The sequence below is a fragment of the Podarcis pityusensis genome (genome assembly GCF_964106645.2).
Source record: "Podarcis pityusensis genome assembly, chromosome: Z".
Classification (NCBI taxonomy): Eukaryota; Metazoa; Chordata; class Lepidosauria; order Squamata; family Lacertidae; genus Podarcis; species Podarcis pityusensis.
The window spans coordinates 32921960-32947116 of NC_138044.1; the positions used below are offsets into that span (position 1 = coordinate 32921960).

The window sequence follows — 25157 nt, forward strand, 5'->3', positions numbered from 1 at the left end:
TCTTGTACCTATTATTTCTCCACTAATCCCAATATCACATCACCCAGATTTTTATCAGCAAGGGAGAGTTAAACAATTTGAACACTGGGAATTCACATTGCAAGATTTCTATACCAATAATCAACCTATATTTGGTAACCAAATAAAATTAACTTCGTCAAATCTTAAACACAAACTGGATTTGTTTTAATTGTATTCGTAGTTTTATTATAAAAGAACATGTAAAAACACAAACTGAGAGCCTTAACACAATTTGAAAATTTATTAAGCATAAAGGATTAGTGTCTAAATTGTACTCTATATAACTTAGTGCAGGATTGCCCAACAGCTTGATCGGGATCGACTCGTAGATCACCTGACTGATTTCTGTCGATCGCAGCCCAGCTCCTCTCCGAGGCAGCCTGAGAGAGCACAGCATGCTCCTCGCAAAAGACGCACCTGCACAACAAAGGCAGAAGGAGAAGGAGAAGCAAGGAGGCAGGAGGAGGCATACGCAGATGGAGAGGCATGGAGAGGCATGCCGAGGGAGAGAGAGAGAGAGAGAGAGAGAGAGAGAGAGAGAGAGAGAGAAGCTGGGTGCAGAAAGGATTCCTTTAGGTTCACACTGTGATAGGAATTTTATGGTCTTAGGTATATGGTAATGTTCATAAGTGTACCAACCAAGCACGTAGATAGATCAGCACAGGAAGACCAACCTGGAAGACCAACCATTTTGATTCCTAAACTGATCAAATGTTATCTCTGCAAGGTCAAAGTGGAAAAGCCTCCCCATTGTCTTTTCCTTCACAAATCCTGTCTTAAGGGTATGTCTGTGTCTGAATACGGTGTGAGCCTGTGACCTGGCCCAGGAACTAAGTATTTATCACTACAAAAGAATGGCCAGGCTCCCCAGGCAATCCAATCAAGTAACTTGCCAGACAGGAGATAAACAACAACAGGAGAAAACAATATTCAAATTTATGTTTTATACTGCCTTTTCTGTGATGTAGGTGTGATGTATCTGAGGGGTGGTCTTAGGTTACACCCCTTCTGTGATGTATGTATGATGTTTCTGGGGGTGGTCTTGATCTACAAGGTGGCAATTTCAAAAGTCTTTATAAGGCCTTGCACAGCATTTTTCTGGGTCCCTCTCTCCTGTGGGTGAGGGGAGCACCCTGTTGCAACAGATCAATAAAGATCAAGCTTACTAGCTGCTTTGCTTCTCAATATTCTCTGGTTGGCCTCTGTTATTCTCTCCTACCAATAGGGAACCTATGTAAGGACTCTATATGGGCTCTTGGATACCCCATAAGGGAAAAAGGGAAAAATGTTGTTTACAACAACACACACACACACACACAGAGAGAGAGAGAAAAGCCCAGCACACTCTGACTGGCTTCTCGGAGAACTTTTGCCTCCCTTTCTCCCCCCCCCTTAAACTCCCCCTTCTCATGTTAAGTTAGCCACCTCCTTCCACACACGCACCCCATGCACACTCCTTGTCCCTCCAGTTTGAGTGTTTTTCCTCCCCCCACCCCACTTAAACTCCCCCCTCCCATGTCAAGTTAGCCACCTTCTTCCACACACGCACCCCGTGGGTACTTGAAAAATGGACACTTTTCACATGCAGACCACAATTAAGTCATCAACTGGAAATTAGAAGCTAAGCTTGCGTTTACAAGCTAACTTCCTTGCTCGAAAGCAAAAGCCATCCAAATCCAAAGGGGCAGGCAAAAGTGCCATCCATGCTGCTGTTAAAAGACCCGAAGGGAAGTGTTGATCTCGTTCCAGGGTTCTGAGTGTTAATATGCTCTTGAAAAACTTTATTAATTGGTTTCCTCTGAAACACTTGTAAACACCATGGCATGCAAAAAGTCACATTTCACATAATGACATGGCTGTGGTTTTGTCGTCTTCGGTGACTGCCTACCTTGATGTAGTCCACTTTTCTTCAGCTGGTGAGTGTTCTGAGACCCAGACTTAGGGCACACTTCAAGCACACCAGCAAGAGCCATGGCAGCGCCAGAGGGAGGAAATCGCTCCCCCCCCCCCCAAGGATACAGCCCTCCCCACTTGCCTCCTCAATTGCTGGACTCCTGTCCTTAATGCATACTATTTGTCTCAAATTAGACCTTAATATAAATGAGATTACCTGACGAAAGCAAGCTTACACTTCTCTTTGAATTTGTATAGATACTTAAGGTGCATATGTAAGACGTTTGTTTATAATTATATTTTGGGAATGATTCATGTTCTTATGTAGCTGCATTGTTTAATACTTTCTGGATTTCCCATGATCATATTATAAAGTAGCAGTGTTCTATGTTATAAATCAAGCACTGCTAGGAGTTGTTTCTTATTGCTAAAAAACTCAGCGTGGACTAGATAATTTTTTTTTTGAGAACCACTGTGTTAAAGAGTCAAGCATCGTGTTTAGTTCTGTTAGTGGCTTTTCCACCGGAAGCATTAGTTCTTTTCAAGTATTTTACAATAAGCTTTACGGTTTCACACACACACACAAAAATAAATGCATTTGCAAAAACTTTCAAATTTGGTTGCATATGAACATATCATTTACAAGAATTAAATAAAACAGGCAATATATTTAACTTGTACACTGAGTTACGAGTACTGTATTTTTCACTCCATAAGCCACAATTTTTTTACTCCTAAAAAGTAAGGGGAAATGTCTGTGCGTCTTATGGAGCAAATGTGTGGTCCCTGGAGCTGAATTGCCCAGGGGCAAAAAGCAGATTGTGCTTTTTGCTTCTTTTTTAAAGAAAGCGGGAAGAGGGTGTTGAAACAAAGCCACTGAGCAGCTAATCAGCAAGCGATCAGGAGGGGAGATAAGGGACTCTAACGATAAAGGAGGCTGCCTGGGAGGGGGGGTAAAGACAGCGAACTTGCAAGGAGAGGAGACAGGAGGATTAAAGCAATAAGGAGAGTAATTAGAAGAAAAGAAGGAGCAAAATATTGCTCCAGCTAAGGAAAAGACACTAAGAGGGAAGGGGGTGTTGAAACAAAGCCGCTGAGCAGCTGATTGGCAAGGGATCGGGAGGGACATAAGGGACTCTAGAGATAAAGGAGGCTGCCTGGGAGCAGGGAGATAAAAGCACATGGATCCTCAGGATTTTTGCATTGGGTCACCCCGAATTCACCATCAGATCACATAGCATGTCCATGCTACAGCCTGCACCCAAAAAATCACGCATCCACTGTTTTGTGGGGCCACAATGGCCCAAAAATGTGGTTACAAAGCACGGATTCACATGGATCCTCAGAATTTTTGCACTGGGTCACCCCAAATTCACCATCAGATCACATAGCATGTCCATGGCTACAGCCTGCACACAAAAAATCATGCATCCACTGTTTTGTGGGGCCACAATGGCGCAAATACGTGATTGCAAAGCACGGATCCACATGGATCATCAGGATTTTTGCATTGGGTCACCCCAAACTCACTGTCAAATCACATATAACGTCTGTGGCCACAGCATGAACCACAAAAATCATACATCCACTGTTTCGTTCAGAATATTTTTTTTATTGTTTTCCTCCTCTAAAAACTAGGTGCGTCTTATGGAGCGAAAAATACCGTAATTCCAATTAAATCAGGTATAATAACATATGATGTTTAGATTGGTGAACATAGGCAAATAATAGTTTATACCCGTAACAATTCAAAATTATATGTTTCAATATCCATTCTTTTTGCCATTGGTTACATATATCATAATTAGAGTAAGACAGCGGCATCTCTCTTTTCGAACGTCTCCGTTGACAAACATTTCTGTTTTCAAATGCTGTAAACCCGGAAGTAAATGCTTTGGTTTTCGAACATGCCTCGGAAGTCAAACATGTCATGCAGTTTCTGTATTGAGTTTTCCGTATTGAGGCTTCCGTATTGAGTTTTTGGTTTTTGAATGTTTTGGAACTCGAACTGTCTTCCAGAATGGATTACGTTCGAAAACCGAGGTACCATTGTAATAGGGAGTGAAGGAAGAGGGATAACATATGTTCACCAGACTGTATTATAGATGTACTTTCCTACCATATGCTTCATTGTGAAATTATAATAAAATCATACCAAACTGCATAAAAGTTGCCATGTTTCTTTTGTCCTGTCACTTTTAATTTTTGTACGAGTTTTTCTAGCAGTGCTGTCTGCCAGATGATGGTCTGTATTTCATAACTGTAAGGATTTCCATGATCTGGCAGTAGCTGTTCTTGCAGCAGTTAACAAATGTGTTATAAGTTGTTATTTCTAATGCATAACATGTCTTGGTTGTATAATTTGAGCCAGCTCTGGGTCATGGGAATTGTTTGTGCTCTGATCAGAGATATTTATGAAAAAACAGCTTTCCAAAAATTTTCATATTTGGGACACTCCTATCACATATGCTGGCGTGTCCCTATGGTAGCACATCCTCCCCAAGACATGGGAGAGCTGTTTGGTTTTATATATGCTATACATCTGGGAGTTAGGTGCCATCCATGTACTTTCTTGAGAATTCTTTCCCTTGTCATTGCTGATAGGGATTTGATCCTTAGTTAATTTAACCTTTTCTTCTATGTCTAAATACCAATTTAAAAAAGAAGAAGGTAAAGGACCCCTGACAGTTAAGTCCAGTCGCAGACAACTTCGGGGTTGCGGCACTCGTCTCGCTTTACTGGCAGAGGGAGCCGACGTTTGTCCGCAGACAGTTTTTCTGGGTCATGTTGCCAGCATGACAAGCCTCTTCTGGCGAAACCAGAGCAGCACACGGAAGCACCGTTTACCTTCCCACCGAAGCGGTACCTATTTATCTACTTGCACTTTTTGGTGGGATGAAGGGAAAGCATTAAAAAAAAAAAGTATGGTCTATCTGATTGGAATTTGAATTCATTAATCCTCCTTTGCCATTATGCAATATGGGCTGATAGGTCCTAGACTGGCCATATTTCCAATACAAAAAGTAATTCTGGCACCAGCATTACTTTAGATACAGCCTGTCAACCAGTAATAGACAGATTCATTTTGTTCCAGTGCCATATGTTTGAATTTATTGTTTTCCAAACTTTGTTATAATTTACCTGGTGTAAAGTTATAGGTGACTGGTATTCCTAAATATCTGAAAGTTTTCCTGGCTATTGGTATCTGTAATGCTTTAGAAAATATTTTTTTGGGCCTATGGTGTATGGAAAAACATTACTCCTGCTTTTTGAAATTTTACTTTAAGTCCAGAAACAGTGGGAAAAGCCTCAAATTCCTCACTTAACATCCTATCAATATTAATGGGATCTGATGTATATAAAATAATACCATCTGCATAAAATCCCAGGATGTATTCCTTTCTGTTAAAGGTTACCCCTTTCCAGCTAAAATTGAGCGTAGACTTATTGCTAAGGGTTCTAAGATTAATGCAAATAACAGATGTGACAGCCGACAGACTTATTTTGTTTTGTGGCCAAGAAGACATTTAGGTAAATCTATTTTATTTATTCTAATAGTGGCAGACGATGTAGCAGAAATTTCCCCTAATGGTTGGGTAAATTTAGGGCCAGGATTGTAAAAAAAAAGTTTGATGCAAATTAAGAAAAGAAATTGGATGGTAAGATTCTAACTTTGAGGAGTCCTTGTATGGTTTGGAGATTCCTACGTGAAAACAATTGAGAATAGTAGTAATGGGTCCTTTTTGCAAAGATATTTTGCCAACAACGTCTGTTTAAAGCAGGGGTCTGCAACCCACGGCTCCGGAGCCGCATGTGGCTCTTTTACACCTTTGCCGCGGCTCCGGGGCGGATACTAACGAGGGGAGGAGGCGCATTGTACGCCCCGACACTCCCCACTGTGGCGGGCGCTGTACTGGCTGTGACGTCGCATGGGGGCGGTGTGTGCGTTAGTCACCCACTGTCCCGACGTCACCTTCCCGCTCGCTGTCAGATCGCAGCTCCGGAGATATATTTGTTTTAAATGTCGCAATGGTTTTGCGGCTCCCAGTTTTTTTTTCTTCGGAAACGGGTCCAAGTGGCTCTTTTTGTCTTAAAGGTTGCAGACCCCTGGTTTAAAGTATGTACAGTGCTACCTCAGGTTAAGAACTTAATTCATTCCGGAGGTCCGTTCTTAACCTGAAACTGCTCTTAACCTGAAGCACCACTTTAGCTAATGGGGCCTCCTGCTGCTGCACGATTTCTGTTCTCATCCTGAAGCAAAGTTCTTAACCTGAGTTACTATTTCTGGGTTAGCGGAGTCTGTAACCTGAAGCATATGTAACCCGAGTACCACTGTATTTGCATTTATACCTGTGGTCTTTTTTTGTAAATAATTATTAATTTTCTCTACCAATTCATGCCTTCTATGTTTACTGTTCTTGTTCTGTTCATTAATCGGATCTCCAGCAAGTTTACCTAAGTTCCAGCTCTGGAACCTTCTTAAAACTATTAAAACATTAGGGAAATATAGCTTGAAGCATGCTCTGTTTGAACAGGAGAGAGTAATGCAGCACCTCTGTGGGTACAGAGTACTGTATACCACAAGCATAATAAGCAAATATATTTCAAACATTTTAAAGAAATAAATGTGGGAGTATATTGAAATCAACCTTAGTTTTCAAACAACATATGCCTGTCCCCAGGTGCCTTCTTTAAGAATGCATTCCCAGCCCGTTCCGGTCCGAATGCTTTTGTTTTCTGTGGAGAAGTTTTTTAAAAGTGTCAAAAGGTAAATCCTGAAATACAGTATCTTAACTGGGTTGTTGTCTTAGGTTGGATATTCCTTCCAACTTTCTCAAGAGCTTTCCAAATCTTGCATTTTTTTCTTGAAACAATGAAAACACATAATAATGTCCCTTGAATAAGCTGGACCTGGGACCGGAACGTTTTGCACGTTTTGTCGAAATCCAGAAAGTTGCAAGTGTGAATGGATTTGTAAGCCAATGTAAAGAGCAGAGATGTATTTAAAAACAAACAAAAACAAAACATTGCTTTTATAAGGACACCATATATTTCCAAGTTCTTTAAAGTGCCCCACTAAGCTCGCTTATTGCCAGATATTAGGTCTGTCATGTTGCTGAATTAGAATGTGTTGTCATAGCTGTTTAGATTTGGGAGTCCCCATCCTCCAACAGTTGGGTGAAGGTACAGCAATTATTTTTTTAATGTGTGGTCTGCCTGTTTGCAATATTAATTTGTTAAGTTTCTTTTGTCATTTGGACGTATAGATTGGTGCGATACAAACTGGTTAACATTTGAAATAATAATAATAATTTTGGAACAAATAAAAATTTAGTTGCAATCAGCTGGTCCATAAAATTTTATAATATGCCCCATCATTTATTTGTTTAAAATATGCTGGAGCCTGGATAGCTCAGTCGGTTAGAGCATGGTGCGGATAACACCAAGGTTGCAGGTTTAATCCCTGTATGACAGCTGTTTATTCATGCAGTTCAGGGGGTTGGGCTAGATGATCCTCAGGACTGCTTCCAAGTCTTCAATTCTCTGATTCTCTTGATTGTTATTCTTATGGTTTACCTTATACATTTAGTGGTACTGGAGTGCCCTCTACTGTTGAAGGAGGACATAAACCATACTGTATCTTTTCAAGGTTTAAGTTAATTCAACTGCTTTTTCAAACTTGTGACATATGTAGATTTATTATAGAAGTAACTGAACTGCAGAATTATAGCAAAACTGTGCAAAGCTTAGACTAGTGAAGGACACTACTGATTATTTGCCAAAATAAGTACAGGTATTAATTACTTTAAATGTGAAGGGGTAAGGAGAGCCAATAAAACGTTCAGAATGGCAACTTATTTGTTCAAAATGGACATATAGTCTTTTTGCAAAAAACACATAAAACAGATTTTTTTAAAAAATACAATGATTCTTTTATGTTCCAATTAAAATCACCATCAGTTATTAACTCATTTGAGCTTTTTTTCCCTTTTCATTTTGGCCACAGGGTTCCCCCCACCCCCAGTAAGGGTAATTGGCATCAATAGATGCCAGTGTGATACTGTGTTCCATTAACAATGCCTTTATTGAGACCAAATTGATGTGTTTATTGTCAGATACAGTTGATTGTCTGGAAACGAAGACGAAGGGTGATAAACCTGATACAGTACCAGTTTCTGAGAAAGGTTGTTCTTAAAACAGATTTAGTCAAGGAAAGGCATTCAAGATCTGACATTAAGTGTTTGCAGATCACAGTGATCTCCACAGATGTCTGCCATGAAGGTCTTGCTCTGTTTTGTTCATGATCTACAAAAATCTTCAGATTTTAAATGTGAAAATGAAAGGAGTCGCTTTGATAAAAACACTGCACAGGCCTAGAAAGACCTTTCTTCTGTTGTGTAGATGGGTGGTTTGTTCCTTCCCAAATATCTGTAGTGATGATGTCCTCCTATACAGTATTTAATATGACCATCATCCTCTCATGCTGGCCAACAGGCAAGAATGAAATCGCAAGAACCTAGTCCTAATCGCTACGCCACACACGGGTGTAACCTTTTCCCACGTGCCAGGCACTCAACCCGTCGTGGCAGCCTCAACCTCTCCTTTGTCTCTCCCGCTCATCCCTCAGGAATCCTGGTCAAGGGAAGGGGGCGGGGCGGGAGGGCGTGACGTCGCGCGTGCTGCATGGGCGGGGCAGAGCCCCTCCGGCCGCCGCTTCGCCATTGGCCGGATTTTACCCCGCCCCTTGGAAAACGCCCGCTTCACTTGTCCAGTCAGAAGCTATGGGACGGTCTTGCGCATTTTATATCACGCGGGTAGCGAAAGCCTTACTCCTCCCCCTCCCTCCCGCTTTTTGGCCTTTGCCGGTTGCCGTCGCCGCTCTTTCTCTCTCCTCAGCAGGAGCGCCGCCGTGCGAAAGAAAGAGCCAGGCTGCTCTGGGGAAAAGGAGCGGGGGTGGGGGCGTCCCTGCCGGCTCCCGTCCTCAGCCGCAATGTCGGTCCTGAGCTGGAAGCCGTTCGTCTACGGCGGCCTGGCCTCGCTCGTCGCCGAGTTCGGTGGGTGAGAGGGGAAAGAGGGACCCGGGAGGTGGGTGGGGGGCCCCGGCCTGGGCGCACGCTCTCGCTTAACCCCGCCCCTTCCCCGTTACCGGGCAACAGGCCACGCCCTTTCGAGGGCCTAGTGCCTTCGGACTGCTGTCTGGTGCCCGTTAGGAGGCTTTGTCCGGCCCTTGAGGGCTTTTCCTTATCTCCATCCCCTCACTGCTAATGGCGCATCCCGTTTTCAGTTCGGTCCATACCACTCTGCCAGAGAAGAGGGGGTGGGGAAGCCTCGGCGGGGTGAAGGGGTTTTAGGACAGGGGAGATCACCTGCTTCGCATCTCCACCTGCCGGCGAAGCTCGCAGGGTGACCTTGGGCCCCTGGCGCGCTGTCAGACCAGCCTACCTCGCAGAGTTGTTGTGAGGCAAAAGTATATCATGTTGATGGAGGGAGAAAACGAGAAAACAACGGGTGGTCATTGCAAGGGTGGCTTATTGGAAATGGAAAGAGAAAGGGGAACGTGGGGGGTGGGGACGGACAGTATGATGTAGGGGTTAAAAGTTCTGAATGAGAACTCAAGGAACCGAGGTGCCGGTGAAGCTAAGTGGATGACCTTGGGCCTAGCACTGTCACTTGGCCTAGCCTACCTTGCAGGGCTGTAGTGGGGGTGACAGAACCACATACATGGGTCTTGTGACCCTCAGAAGGAAGGTGGGATATAGAGAGAAGCCCCTATGTTGCAGGGCCTCATTTTTCATACTAGTTCAGGCAAGAAGTTGGTTTGACTCCTCAGCACAAAAGCTCTTGGGGTGACTTTGTTCGCTATACGTTCACTCTACCTATGTGTTGTGAGGGTGAAAATGGAAAAGCAGGATATTTTATGCCAATCTGCACTCCTCAGAGGAAGAGTGGCAAAAATACACATAAATATATATAACAGTGGATGACTTGGGTCCATGGGTTGTTCCTGACTTCTTAAATATTTTAATTGTAAAAGCAATTAAATGTCCTTGTGGCACCTTAAGGAGTAAGTAGCTTTTATTTGTGACACATGCTTTTGTCAATTGGAGACCGCTTTAGCTGCATGAAATGTTATCACATCTATGTGTGTATGCATAAATCATGCATGTACACATTGCTTTGTGTTTCTGTGTGATAATTTATAAATTGCTTAGCGTTTTCTAAGTGCTATGCAAAGATTTAAAAGCAAAACACAGATCCCGTATGTACACTTAAAGGCTAGCAGACATGTTTCAAAGGGGAAATGATAGGGAAGGAATAGAGAAAAAGCAAATTCAGGTATTAGTTCTTCATAGTTGCATAACTGTTCCATAAACAAATGAAACAGCCACTGAAAGAGAGGAGAGGAGGAGCCAAAAGACAGTCACAGCAGAGCTGATGAGGTGGGCCTTCCTGTCTTCTCCCTTGCAAATCGAGTGTATACTGTATCTTACTGACATCCATAAATCACATGTGTGCATATAGACAGAGTTTTTAAGGTATCAAACAGCACTTCAGCTCTGGTTCTTGATAGGATGCAATTAAACACTAAATTCATTAATTTATTTACAGTGAATAACAAAACAGATTAATTCCTTATGGCAAAATGTACAGTGGTACCTCGGGTTAAGAACTTAATTCGTTCCAGAGGTCCATTCTTAACCTGAAACTGTTCTTAACCTGAAGACCACTTTAGCTAATAGGGCTTCCCACTGCCGCCGTGCCGCACAAGTTCTGTTCTCATCCTGAAGCAAAGTTCTTAACCCGAGGTACTATTTCTGGGTTAGCGGAGTCTATAACTTGAAGCGTCTGTAACCTGAAGTGTATGTAACCCGAGGTACCACTGTATTGGTTTCTGCCTTCTTGAGCTGTTCAGATATGACTCAACAGCGTGCTGTAGCTCAGTTGGCAGTTATTGAACCCTGGAGAATTGTACCAATTACTGTAGACAATGCTGAGCTACACGAACGAATGTTTTGACTATGTATAAGGCAGCTTCCTACGTTGCTTCTAATGCCTTAATAAATTGGTTGGTCTTTAAGGGTGCCACAAGACCCTTAGTTGGTTTTGGTGGAGTGTGGGAAGCAGATGGGAGAAATACTTATCTGTTTGGATGGCTTAGTTCAGTACAGGCGATACTTGCGCTTTGTAGGAAGAAATAAGTCAATGAACTTGATTGCATCCTAGTCAAATATGTAAATTATTACAGAGCGGCTAGTGTTGGCATGGATTTGGGGCAGGGTTGACCAATCAGCATCCTTCTCAGCCCTCACTTTGGTGTCTGAACTGAAGTCTCTCTCTCTTTTTCTTATAGGGACGTTTCCTGTGGATCTCACCAAAACACGGCTTCAAGTCCAAGGCCAAAGCATTGATGCCCGTTTCCGAGAGATCAAGTATCGGGGCATGTTCCATGCCTTGTTTCGTATCTCCAGGGAAGAAGGCATTCTTGCACTCTACTCTGGGTAAAGCGCTGTCCTTTATGTACAGTAACCACACAATGCTTGAGGCATCTTCCCCATCCTTTAAATTGAGGTTTCAGAACCTGTAGATAGCAAGAGTCAAAACTGTATACTGTAATTGGAATGCTAGGGGAACTCAGCCAAAAAAACCCAAGGAGGAGTGATGCTCCTGCTTTGCTGAGTGGAACTTAACTGTCTTCTTCCCCCACCACAGGATCGCTCCAGCCTTGTTAAGACAAGCATCTTATGGCACAATAAAGATTGGTATATACCAGACTTTGAAGCGACTTTTTGTGGATCGATTAGAAGGTTAGTTTGCCAAGAAAACAGTGTGTGCCTTTTTTTCTTAATCTATAGGGCCATGTATATTGATGATGCCATATTATAAATAATTTATCTGGTTTGGGCTTCCTCTTTTATGTCTCTGGCCTCAAATCCCTAAGGTGGACAAAAGGGCTGCATCAATCCACTGCAAATAGATGATGGAACTGCACCCAAAGGTGTTCTAGAAAGACTCAACATATTTCAAGTTATAAAGTTTACTCCTCAGGAGTAGCTTTATTTTTTAGTTCTGTTGTTTCAAGGGAGAGTGAGCCACATTTCTCTGCCCTTCATTTGCTGTCTTTGACATTTTCTACAGCGTCTTTGGCTGCAATTGCTCTTGTTGGTCATAATTCATGTTTAAAAAAAAAGTTCTCACTTAATGTTTGTTTATCAGTGGCTACTGTATGAGATTGGGCCCTTTGGTGTAGGTATACTAAGTTAAGCATGCAGGGATGATTCTATTACATACATACATAATTTCATTTGTATGCTGTCTTTCCACAGTTCAAGCCATGCTCAAGGTGGCTTACAATACGAAAAAATACAAAACTGCAACATTACGAAAGTAGTAATAAACAAAAAAATAAAACCAAACTGAACACTTTCCACATAAATCACAAGATGTAAAATAAAGATACCCCCTCCCCCCCAAAAAACCACCCCAAGCAACACCCCAGCCTGAGATCTGTTCAGCAGCTTCAGCTTTTGTAGCTGGAGTCAGTTAGGACCTGGCAGTCCCAGACCAGATGGAAAAGGCTTGCAAGGCAGGGAGCAGGTCTTTCAGGTCTCAACAATATAAGCATGTGAAGGGGCTCATGCATACATGGACTAATCCCACCCTCTGGATACGGGCATGCATGGTTGACATGCACTACTACCACAGCCAATGCACAGCTGACATCAGTCTGAAAGGACTTCTATGCATGCATTTATGCACACACATAGATGCACTACAAATAGCACCTGCTATTCCTGGAGTCTGGCAAAACTGGAGTGATACTTGAGTGTTGGGGGAAGAGATGCTTTTTCCTGGAGGTAGGTGAGGTATTGTAGCCAGTCATGCTGTGATTTTCATTCAAACAACTGGCTGTTACTTAGCTTCATCTTGGTCCATTTCCTGGCAGCCTCTCTAGTACTTCCTGCAATTCAGAATCAAGTTCCTGGGCAGCACTGTCCTCTTGCTTTCCTTTTGGAAACTTGGAACTTGGTACTGTTGTTGTTGTGGACTCTGATTAAGCTGGTAGTCCTGCTACCCCTGGGCTCCTGATGGAGAAACCATAGCATAGCTTGAGTTCCTCTAGTACTTGCAACATAACTTACTAGAATCCAGCAACATGCCTCCTTGTCTCTTGGCTGCCCAACAAAGTTGCCTCTGTCTATGCCTGCCACGTGTGGTGTGTCATGGTCTCTCTGCTTCTGGGTACTATGTCCTAAATATTTGTTTCCCTTCAGGCCCCACGCAGCTGTTGACCCGGTCTCCTTTGGAGAGCGCTGCGGTCAGTACCACTGCCCTTCCCAGCATTAACTCTGCTCTAACTCTTGGCTTTTACTTTCTGAACTAATGATCTAATCTCCTTGGCTGGGGTTTTTTTGGTCTTGGGGATGGCTCTTCTAGGTTTTGGTAGAATCCTCCCCACCCCCACCATCAAAATTCTTTGAACATTGCCCCTATGGGATTGGATGACATTTCTTTAGACAGATAACTGTCCCAAAGAGCAAGTTAACTGGTAGTGTGCTCCTTTGCTCTCATTGGTCAAGCTGCAGAAGTACTTTCATTAAAAACTAGAAGTGTCACAAGGCTGTTCTTGGTGCCATAGGCCCAGAAGAAAAAAAGCTGGAACTCTTGGTCTTTATGTAGCATTACATCTTTGTTGTCTTTGTTTTTCTTCCTAAAATACTCTCTTGCTCTCCCTCCTTTGGGGTCCATGCTGGGGTTATAACTTCCTCTCCAAACTCCTTTCTGTTTGCAGATGAAACATTACTACTAAATGTTATATGTGGAGTTGTGTCAGGGGTGATCTCCTCTGCGCTGGCAAATCCAACAGATGTACTGAAGGTAAGAGGGACCTTGCTGCTTCCATATGTTATCTCCTTTGGTCCTTAGCCTGTGGAGATGCTGTTATTTTGCTTCTACAATCCATAGCACTGCCATAGCTGCTACTCCATGTTTGCCATACATTTTGACCACACACGCAGCAACAAAGGGAAGAGACGGAATACAGTTTCACATTAGTGTAACACTTTTAAGTTAGACACGTGAAGACCAGTAGTCCTCAGCCTCTTCTGATGAGCCTTTAACTACAGCCTGCTATCTTGTTCTAAAAATATTAATGAATTTTTGTATTTGTTTAAAATGATGATGGATCCATGCATATTTGGTTTTAATTTGTTTGGGGATTTTTCAATATGTTTTGTCATTTTAATTTGTATACTGCTTGGAGTATTTCTGATCAAGCAGTTTACAGTCATACCTCGGGTTACAGACGCTTCGGGTTGTGCGATTTCGGGTTGCGCACCGCACCGAGCCCAGTAGTACCAGAACGGGTTACTTCCAGGTTTCGGCACATGAGCAGAAGTGCTAAATCGCACTTTGCGCATGCACAAAAACGCCGAATTGCAACTGACGAGGCGCTGCGGGTTGCGAACGTGCTTCCTGCACGGATCACGTTCACAACCCGAGCATCCACTGTATTTACTTTAAATACAGTAAGCCCACAATTTACACAGTGGCTACATTCCAGGGATCACCCCTCAAGCCAAAATCACTTATAGTCAAAAGCCATTTGGTTCAGTGGGTGGCCAGGATTGCCAAAGTAAATTTCCCCAGAACACCCCCCTTTTCACCCCTTTTTAATTCTTAAAATATTACTTTGCACATAAAGCTGAATGTGGACAAATTAAATGTGCATAAGTTGCAGGCTTATTGTAAGACTCATTTTAACCCCCTGCAAGCTATATTTGGCTGTCTTCCTGCTTCTTTCTCTCTTGGGTGACCAGAAGCAAAGGAGGACAGCAGTGGTACTTGTGCAGAAGAGGTAATTTAAGCAGGTGCTGCTGATATTTGAGGGATGAGAAAACCCACAGAATGGTTTAACAGTAGAGGAGGATTGCCTTCCTTGCATCTGGTCACATTTTCTCTCTCAAACCTTTTTTTCAACCTTAAGCACACATACACAATAAGTTTGTGGTGATAATACCATATTAGTTTACAGCATGACCCACCCATAGGCCCTGGCTCACTAGTTCAAGACCAGCCATATACAACAAATAGTTTTGATACCCTGCTAGACAGCTGCTTCATGCTTAGATTCTTGGGTTTACAAGCAGTTTACTTTGGATAGCAGCTCATTCATTACTTTATTGGGAATGTTGATTCATTTCTCTAACTAGGAAGTCTCTTGCTCGTCCGTCTCTTTTAGATCCGAATGCAGGCTCAGGGCAGTCTGTTCCAAGGAGGAATGATTGGAAGCTTCATAGACATCTACCAGCAGGAAGGCACGCGGGGGCTATGGAGAGTAAGTCCTTCTTTTGTACACTTTCTTTCTTTCCCTCCTTCCTCACCTACTACTTCTTGTAGTGCTAGCACCCCCATCCATCTATCATTTGCTTTTTAAAAAATTCTTCAGAGAACAAACTTTTTTGTAGTAAGACATATCAAGTCTTATCAAGTCTTATTTTGTAGTGAGACTTATCAAGGATAATATGAATTTCTGCATTTTGGTTTCCTAACTTATGTAAAATCCACGTTGTTTTGGTATAGTGAGTGTGCTGCAGATTGAATCGGCTAATATTCCTAGTTTGCCTTAGTATCAGCATGTATTCCTTAAGTACAGTGCTCAAATTTCTGGGGTGTGTGTTCAGAGGTGATCTTGCCCGGTACCTTTTCAGATGTCCCCATTGTCTACTATTTAGAGAGATTATTGAGGGAAGCCTGATTTTGCTACAGTTAAAGAGGGGTCAGGGGGTAAGTTGCTCCCCAACTTTTCTGCCATAGTTTGAGAAGTGACCAGGGTTCTTCCAGTGGTTGTCTTAAGGCATGGGTCGGGAAACTAAGGCCCGGGGGCTAGATCGGCCCGCAGATGGTCTGGGAATCGCCATGGGGATTCTGATCGTTTGGGCTGTGCCATTCTCCCCCCCCCACACACACACACTGTGGCAGCGGCACCTCTTCCCTCCCTCCTCTTGGCTTCTCCCCGCCCTGCCTAGAGAAGGAAGGGGGCTGGGCTTTGTTGAGCCACAGTTGGCTGAGCGCCATTTTAAGCAGCACACACACACACCCCGAGCCAGCCCTTCCACTCCGCTCATTGTCCCTCCGCCGCCAGCCCCTGCCGCTCGCAAGGCACAGATAAGCAGCCACCGGGGCTTGTCCGGTGCTGTGGAGAAGGGAGGGGAGAGTCGGTGAGGGGGGATTTCCCCCCCAAAAAAATATAGTCCGGCCCCCCACAAGGTCTGAGGGACAGTGGACCAGCCCCCTGAGGAAAAAGTTTGCTGACCCCTGTCTTAAGGCTATCTTTGTTCTGGATGCCACCTTAGCATGAGAGAACATGGAATGTGATAACATGTTTTTGTGCTGGATAAATGCTTTCTGCTCCATAACAAATAGTATTTATATCCCCATACATCCAAGTTCTCAAGGTGGTCCACATCAAGGTTAAGAATAAATTAAAATACATACAACAAAGCAATGCAACAACAAAACCACCCAGATTATTATAAAATTATTATAAAACTGTATGCATGTCTAGCAAAGTGCTGGAATGAAAGGATAATGAACTTGACCTATTCCTTACTTTTGCCTTCCCCTTCTTTAGCTATTGAACCTGCAGAAATTCTCTGTAGAATCTTAATTTGTCCAGTTCATGAGGTGGATTCAATAGCTTGCTTGTCTTTTCTGAGTGGGGGGGGGGGGGAGGCAGCAACTGGGATCATGGTTGCAAACCCCTTGGGTTTGTAGAGTTAAACCCGTTTAATATAATAAAGCCACAAAGTGGGATCCAGTACTGCATTCTTCCCTAATTCAATTCCCCAGCTCTGACTTAAGCAAGCAAATACCAAGATGCAACTTCTTGGAAGGAGGGGGACTACAAGGCAAGAACATTAAGTAATATAAAGAAATCAGTGTGCTGTATTCTAGTCAAATTTTGTTTTCTATTGCAGAGTTAAGGATAGTACAGGAAGCTATCTTTTCTAAGGATAGCAAATGTTATTATGCCCAGGATACTTTGGTAGGCCTTAATAGCCAATGAGCCTTCCTTTTCCAAAAGATTATGCAGGCTGCAAACGTCAAGGCATTTGGGAGTGGAGATGCATGGGAGTTACTAGATTGAGGGTCTCTGGTGGCAGCACTATTAACTTTCAGTCTTTTTATTTGGCAGGGTGTTGTCCCTACTGCTCAGAGAGCTGCCATAGTGGTGGGAGTTGAATTGCCAGTCTATGACATCACCAAGAAGCACTTGATCCTTTCAGGACTTGTGGGGGACACAATCCTTGCCCACTTCATGTAATTATTGACCAGTTTTGCATGTATAAAATGAATGTAAACATAGTGCTGTGGTGGGCAGATCACCTCTACCCACAGTCAGATCAATTTTCTGATGAGCAGAGGTGATAACTCCTTCTCCGAGGCTGGTATGCATGAATCAGCTGAGGATGTGAGCTCTGTGTGTGAGAGGATGAACGGGGAGCAGTATTGTGTGAGTATGTCTATTTTTGGTCACACCTGTTGATGGCATGCAGCTCCTGGAAGATTCGTCAAAGGTGAACGTGGCCCATGGACTTTACACTTCTGTGCTGAAGTTTCTCATTTCCACTGCCTGAGGAGTAGGTGTTTTTTTAATGTTTGTGTCATGGAAGTACCAATCTAACATAAACACAAATAAATTAAGAAAAAACAGTTACTAAATCATCTGTAGGCACCTTACATTCGATTCTGCCAGGCACCTCCACTTTTCAGAAGAGGAAGGGGAAGTTAAAAGAGAAAATGCCCCTTCACTCACTTCATGCTGGAAATGAGGGGCAAGCCCTGCTCTTCTCTTGAATCCTCAAGCACATACAGAGATCTCTGGAACAGAAAGGGCCTCATCTCTAACTTCTTACCAGATTCTGGTCAGGAGCAGTCAGGACAGATCTGCACTGTTTCTAACTTTTACCAAAGCCAGTGCTAACTAATCCTGGCCCTACTTTGAGTTGTCTGTGTATACCGGAAGATTTAGGGGAGAGGGGCTGGTGGTAACCAGAAAAAATGGTTCCTGTGCACATCACTTCCAATATGTCAGTCTTGTTTCTAGAAGCAGTATATTAAGAATGGGTGGAATCTGCAACCCCAAATTGCTTCCCCTGGAGTGCAAAAAGTAACCTCATGTATTCTTCTCTATTTAGTTCCAGTTTTACATGTGGGCTGGCTGGTGCCGTTGCTTCAAATCCAGTGGATGTGGTGCGGACACGTATGATGAATCAAAGGGCCATTGTGGGGACCGTTGACCTCTACAGGGGTACACTGGATGGTCTGGTAAAGGTAAGGTTTGTAACGGAGTCACTTTTGAGTCTTGAAATGTCAGGGACAAAATGGAAGATGGGTTAAAATCCTAAAAGTCCTTTGAAGTTGCTCGTATAACGTTAAAATAATTCAGTGGTGTGTATATGGCAAGTGAGGTTTCTCCAAAAGCTAATTAACATCCCAGTGTTATGTCATCCATTCACAGTTTGTAGAAGCAAACAGCCTCTTTCAATCAGCCCCTTTCTTCTTAACTACTTTTAAAAAATAAAATAAATAAATACAGATACAAACTGATCAGTTATTTGGTGTGTATTTAGGGATCGTGCTTTTTCCAAGACAAGGATAAATGACAAATCTACTGGGAACTTCTTGTGCCTTCTAAATGAAGGAGACTTGCACACAAACACATGTCTGTGTATTCCTGGTAATTCTTGTGCCTGCCTCCAAAGCTAGCCATTGGGACTTTGCCTGCAGTTAAAACACTAGAAAGAGCAAATGCATGTAATGAGCAGCTGGAGGAGATAGCGGGTACGTGTGGCACTCCAAATGTTGCTGGGCTACAAAGTCCCATCATCCCTGACCCATTGGACATTCTGCCTGAGAATGATGAGAGCTGGACTTCAACAACACTTGGAGAGCTACAGGTTCCCCTCCTCTGAACTAGAGATTATCTAGAGACTGAATATCACCCTGTAACAGAAAGCTAATTGCTTTCTCGTCTGCCATATAACTGCAGGCCTTTGAGAGAACTGGTAGGTTGATCACAGTGGGTCCTGAAAATTTTCTGTCTCCTTCCCAGACATGGAAAAGTGAGGGCTTCTTCGCGCTTTACAAAGGATTCTGGCCAAATTGGTTGCGGCTTGGCCCCTGGAACATCATTGTATCCTTTAATGTGTGTGACCTTGGTGGGAAAGGAAAGTCGGAGAGAGTTCTCAAAGCAATTATCCCATAGTCTTCTTTCTGGAGTTAGATATTAGATCACAGCTAGACAGATCTTACAACAATCCAACATTGATGTATTCTCATTTCACTTTCAACTGCAACTAAACTAAACTGTTGTTTAAAGGTGAATGCCCAGTGTGCTGATGCAGGCTGCTAAAATTGCAAGGGCTTCACTTTGCTCCTTGTTTGTTCCTGCTAGGGACCAGGCCATGGTCTGGTTTAGTTTTGGTTCTGAACCTGGGCTTGTGGGTTTACTGCTCTCTAAACAAACCATAAGTGGTAAGCTAATAGCAGACTTTGGTTACAGTTCGTAGTATACTTGTGGAGAGAATTAAACCACTAACCTACGTTAAGATGTACGTATTTTTCGCCCTGTAGGACGCACTTTTCCCCCTCCAAAAATGAAGGGAAAATGTGTGTGCGTCCTATGGGGCGAATGCAGGCTTTCGCTGAAGCCTGGAGAGCGAGAGGCGTCGGTGCGCACCGACACCTCTCACTCTCCAGGCTCCAGGAAGCTATCTGCAAGCCTTGCGCGCCCGGGGGGAGATTCCCCCCGGGCGCGCACGGCTTGCAGGCGGCAGCCTGCAGCACGGGGCGCCCTCCGGAGGACGCCCCGTGCTTCGCGCAGGTGTCCGCAAGCCTTGCGCGCCCGGGGGAACTCCCCCCGAGCGCGCACGGCTTGCGGGCGGCAGCCGGCAGCGCGGAGCATGGGGCGCCCTCTGGAGGATGCCCCGTGCTTCGCGCAGGTGTCTGCAGCCTGCCGCCCGGCGCGTGGAGCGCCCTGAAGCAGAGCGTCCCTCACGCCGGGCAGACATCGGCCAGCCCCACAAGCTCGGGGGACAACGGGGAGGCGCAGCGCCGCCATCCCACTGTTCCCCGTCCTGGTTTTGGGGGGGAAATAAAGGGAAAAAAATTTCCTTTATTTCCCCCCCAAAAAAGTAGGTGCGTCCTATGGGACGGAGCGTCCTATGGAACGAAAAATACGGTAATCCTAAGCCACACTACAGCTTAGTTTCCAGCAGCATGGCAGGAACAAGGGAAGAGACAAGCTCCTGTGATTTCATCACTGTGTGCTTGCTTTTCAACTGTACTTTAGTTTAAAGTCGTATGCGAACCAGGCCACTGTACATTAGGGAATTGTGAGACTCTTGGAGCTGAAAGGACCTTGTTTTTCATTTTAAAACAAACAAACTGGTCCTCTGTGTAGTCTTTCTATGCTGTGCATCTTTAGCCAAATTGATATTTTCTCAGGGGTGGGGAGTTGGGGCCCTTTTCAACTTTGGTTTTATTTACAGTGGTACCCCGCAAGACGAACGCCTCGCAAGACGGAAAACCCGCTAGACGAAAGGGTTTTCCGTTTTGGAGGCGCTTCGCAAAACGAATTTCCCTATGGGCTTGCTTCGCAAGACGACAGCCCATAGGGAAATCTCAGGGACAGCGGGGAAGCGCAGCGCGTCTTCCCCACTGTCCTCGGACCTCCTCCGAAGCCGGGCGGCGGGGTGGGGACACCTCCTCCCGCCGCCGCCGGGCTTCGGAAGGCTCCTCCGAAGCCGGGCGGCGGGGCGGGAACACCTCCCGCCGCCGCCGGGCTTCGGAAGGCTCCTCCGAAGCCGGGCGGGGGGGAGGGAACACCTGCCGCCGCCGCCCGGCTTCGGAACGGTGCTCCAAAGCCGGGCGGTGGGGAGGGAACACCTCCCCCCGCCGCCTGGCTTTGGAACGGTGCTCCGAAGCCGGGCGGGGGGGAGGGAAGACCTCCCGCCGCCGCCGGGCTTCGGAAGGCTCCTCCGAAGCCGGGCGGGGGGGAGGGAACACCTGCCGCCGCCGCCCGGCTTCGGAACGGTGCTCCGAAGCCGGGCGGTGGGGAGGGAACACCTCCCCCCGCCGCCCGGCTTCGGAACGGTGCTCCGAAGCCGGGCGGGGGGGAGGGAAGATCTCCCGCCGCCGCCGGGCTTCGGAAGGCTCCTCCGAAGCCGGGCGGTGGGGAGGGAACACCTGCCGCCGCCGCCCGGCTTCGGAACGGTGCTCTGAAGCCGGGCGGCGGGGCGGGAACACCTTCTGAAGGCGGGCGGGGGGCGAAAGTCTTTGTCCCCCCTGCCTGCCTTCCCAGGGGCTTTTAAATCGCCCCGGACAGCGGAGAAGTCCTCCGCTGTCCCGGGGCGATTTTAAAATGCCGCCCGCCAGCATTTTAAGATCTCCCGGACAGCGGAGAAGTCCTCCGCTGTCCCGGGGTTTTTTAAAATGCTGGGGGTGGGAAGAAAAGCCCTTGTCCCCCCCCCCAGCCTTCAGAAGAGGTCGGGGACAGACTGTCCCCGGACCTGGTCTGAAGGCAGTTTCCCTAGGAACGCATTAATTGATTTTCAGTGCATTCCTATGAGAAACCGTGCATCGCAAGACGAAAAACTCGCAAGACGAAGAGACTTGCGGAACGAATTAATTTCGTCTTGCGAGGCACCACTGTATCTAGGGTGTACTAAACTGTGGTGATACAATTACACTGAGTGGGCAAAGTAAAGGCTGCAGAACAGTGGTCAAAGGGGCCATAGGTACCACATAGCACAGCTTAGTAGTGGCAGAGCTCATACTTTGCATGCAGAGGATTCCACTTCAATCCAGGCAGCTCCCATTTAAAAAAGGACCTCTAGTAGTCAGATACAGGAAAGATCTCTGCTTTCAGAACACTGGTATTTCTTGGTATAAGGGAGCTTCATATGTTAACTGTGTATTTGGACTATATGTATATCCCAGATTTCTCACGCCTGAAATGGGGGAGGGGTGGGGGATGATGAAGCAGTACTCTAGTTGTCTAGCATGACCAACACAGGTGGAAAACAGGCTTTGTAGTTCTCAAGTTTCAGAAACAATGAGGGAAGTCCTAGGCATATTTGTTATCTGGGTGACTATTTTTTTCTCTCCTGCTTTTTGACCAAATAGTACCAGTCTCTAGGCTTCTGCAATTCTGACTGTGGAGCTGCCTCATTACTTGGGTGAGAAAGTGGCTTCTCTGATATTTCACGAGTGAATAGTTGCAGATGGTTATCCAAAGCAGTTGTTGGTTGAGAATCTTCTTGTCCCAGCAGTTCCAGGTCGAAAGCACTTATGACTGGATTGCCCTTCTGTTTCATGGTTTGAAATAGAAACCTATAAAGTGGATGCTTAGCTGCGATGAGACTTGGGACAGGGAGCAGGGTGTGGAATGAAAAGCCAATTCCTTGAGGGCATTTCTTTAACTTGTTGACAGTTTTTTATCACCTACGAGCAGCTGAAGAGGCTCCCTTTCTAGGGGCCAGATCGGATTGGTGATTCAGCTGCCCTTCTTGCTCACCTGTTCCTGCATCTTCATGTCTTTTTGCCTATGCGGACTGAGGCCTACCATCCCCACTCCTGAATGCTCAGGTCTCGGGAGCATAGCTTGGATGAGAAGGGGGATGTTGGGGCCAGTGATATTCAGTGCTTTCCCATAAAGTTGGAGAGCAAGGGGGAGAGAGAGCATAGGGCTGAGTCTGTATCTTCTGTGAAGAGCTGTGTGAGTTTGAGGTCTTTCAGAGTGCAGCTTATTGCAATGTGGATTTTGCAGTAAGCTGTGCCTTCCCCTTAACTTGTGCAAGGGGGAAATTCAAAGGAGCTGCTGCATTCCCTTCCATTGTCATGTTACCTTAATAAACTATTTATTGGAGCTATGTATGTGTTTTGTGTTTTTCAGTATTGTAAGTTTGGTGCTGGAAGAGGCAGCCTGTGAACGAGAACAGCTGCTCTCTTAGTAGACAAAAAACTAAAAAGTTGTACATCCAACTGCCCTGTTCACCAGCCCCCAAGGTAGCATTGTCACAGAATGTCCGAATTCACCAACTTCTAATGCTGCACTGCTGTGATGACGCAGAATGTTGGTGAACATTCTAACTATTGTGAAGAAAGGATCAGTTTTTGATTCTATAAATTGCTTAATGTTCAGATTCAATGCTGCTGCCCTCAGGAAACTGGAAAGTCACTTTGACTTGGATGATGATTCATGCTTGCCTAATGATGGAAGAAGCCTAGAGAATGGAGGAGAACAGAGTAAAGATGATCAGAATGTCCTGTGTTGATTTGAAATAACCAACCAAATGCATGGCTGTATATTGCTATTAAATATGTTTTCTTTCACTAGTGTCCTTGAGTTTGTTAAAAGAGGCAAACCTCTTGATCTGTACTTTGTTAACCCTCTAAGGGGGGCAAATTGACCTCCCAGGAATGATTCATCAAGGCAGTTGCTATGCGTAGAGTTATTGAAGATGAAAAAATGATTAAAAAGTTTATTGCATACAGATGGGGAACAAATGTTAGTTGCAGGCAAATAAATTGCTTTTCAAGGATGTGGACATCTGAGCCCCATCTGAGATGGGGAAATTCAATTAGATTTTAAAAAACAGGTACATTGCAGGGAAGGGAGGGAATAAAAATAGCCTTGTAATGCAGGTTTCTTCTATACATTTTGATTTTATAGCTTGTTAGCCTGGGCCATGAATAAAGTTAGAAATTGGGGACATGGAGTTAAATGCCCCCCATGTGCATTATCCAGTTCTCTTGTCTCTGGAGAGTGTGCTATATTGATGTTACTGTCTGTATAATATCCCCAGTAAAGTGGCTGCACGAAGGTAGCAGGTAGTCGTGCTCTGTCTTGATCCATATTAGCTGTTTTGTAGTATTAGCACTGGAAAGTCAACCAGCTTCAGGTTCCTTCCCCTTCATTAGTCAGATGGAGTTACATCCTGACTTCTGTGCACCAGTTTTTTCTGGGCAGTATTCAGGATGACACCTGTGAACTGTGTGTCACAGATGGCACCTTTGCTACATTTGCTGTGCTCCATCATAATAGCAAATATTTATTTTTTCAGGGTTTCTTCAGTGTCATTCACTTAATTCGTGTGCTTGGGTTTTTTTTTGTGTGTTTTTTAAGTGCAAACACAAGACATGATAAAACAGCATAAAGGAAATGCCTTGCAGCTTCTATGTTTGCTTACGTTACTCTAATTTTTAATATTTATTAAACACCAACAAGGTTTTGATAAGGATGGGGCCAGCTTGCTCACTAGAGTAAAGTGGTTTGAGCATATAACACCACTCCTGGCTTGACTGCACTGGCTGCCCATTAGTATCCAGGCCCAATTCAAAGTGCTGGTAAATAAGGCAGAAAAACAAACTTATCAAACAAAAGAATGCAAACTCAGTGATTCAAAATATCGTAAATGGCTGCTAAGCACCAACCTTGTGCCAGCTGCCATACTCTCTGGGAAGTGGCTTCTTCACCCAGCACAGCAGTGCACACAGGAAGCAAGATCTATAGTTCTCAGCTTATACTTCTTCACCCTCAAAGAAATAAGTCAATCACTTCTATGTTTTGTTTTGTTTTTTAAGGAGCTGAGGATGATGCACTAAGTCTGTCCTATAGCAATCCTGGGAGGTATGTTGGACTGGGAGACTAGGGCCAAAGTCATCCAAGGAGCTGTAAGCCAGAGTAGAAATCGACCATTCTCCCCCAGCCTCTTATAATACACTGCAAAATTGACCAAGGCCTATGCCTATACAGCTTGTATGCAGATAAATTCTGTTCAAATTTTAGTATTGACATGCAGAGGAAGATGTATGGGATTAGTGTGTGAGATCCTTGTTCTACATGCTTTCCTCATGTGTTTTGTATTTTGCATGAACGGGCTTAACCTGCATCTCTGCTTCCCTTGATAGGAAAGGCAAGGGACTTCTTGGTACCTTTTTTTTAGTAGCCTACAATCACCTGTTTTTCACAAGGTTCCAGCTATGCGAACCCAAGCAATCAACACATGATCAGTGTAAAAGCACGTTCCACATCATCAAATGTGATTCTTCACTTAATACAAAACATCTGAAATGGTATTTCTCGTAATTTTGAATTAATAAACCAATACCTAGTCTGAACTGAATACACCTTTTTTCTCCTCCATCACAACTTTGATGACATAAAGCTGCGGAAA

At 44.6% G+C, this 25157-nt stretch overlaps 1 protein-coding gene across 3 annotated transcripts; it reads left to right on the plus strand.

Moving 5' to 3' along the window:
- The first annotated feature begins 8731 nt into the window (after positions 1-8731).
- Positions 8732-23313, plus strand: SLC25A14 (solute carrier family 25 member 14). 3 transcript variants are annotated; one of them, XM_080990302.1, is made up of 9 exons: positions 8732-8969; positions 11267-11414; positions 13188-13231; positions 13706-13791; positions 15155-15250; positions 17111-17235; positions 18114-18249; positions 19031-19111; positions 22412-23313. In XM_080990302.1, exons 1-9 carry the CDS (start codon positions 8906-8908, stop codon positions 22451-22453), a joined length of 822 nt encoding a protein of 273 aa, XP_080846428.1. In that variant the 5' UTR covers positions 8732-8905; the 3' UTR covers positions 22454-23313. The 3 variants fall into 3 exon arrangements, with proteins under 3 accessions (XP_080846428.1, XP_080846427.1, XP_080846429.1); XM_080990301.1 differs by lacking the exon at positions 13188-13231 and adding an exon at positions 11626-11720 and having other exon boundaries at positions 8735-8969; XM_080990303.1 differs by lacking the exons at positions 8732-8969; positions 13188-13231 and adding exons at positions 9519-10355; positions 11626-11720.
- The last annotated feature ends 1844 nt before the right edge of the window (positions 23314-25157 follow it).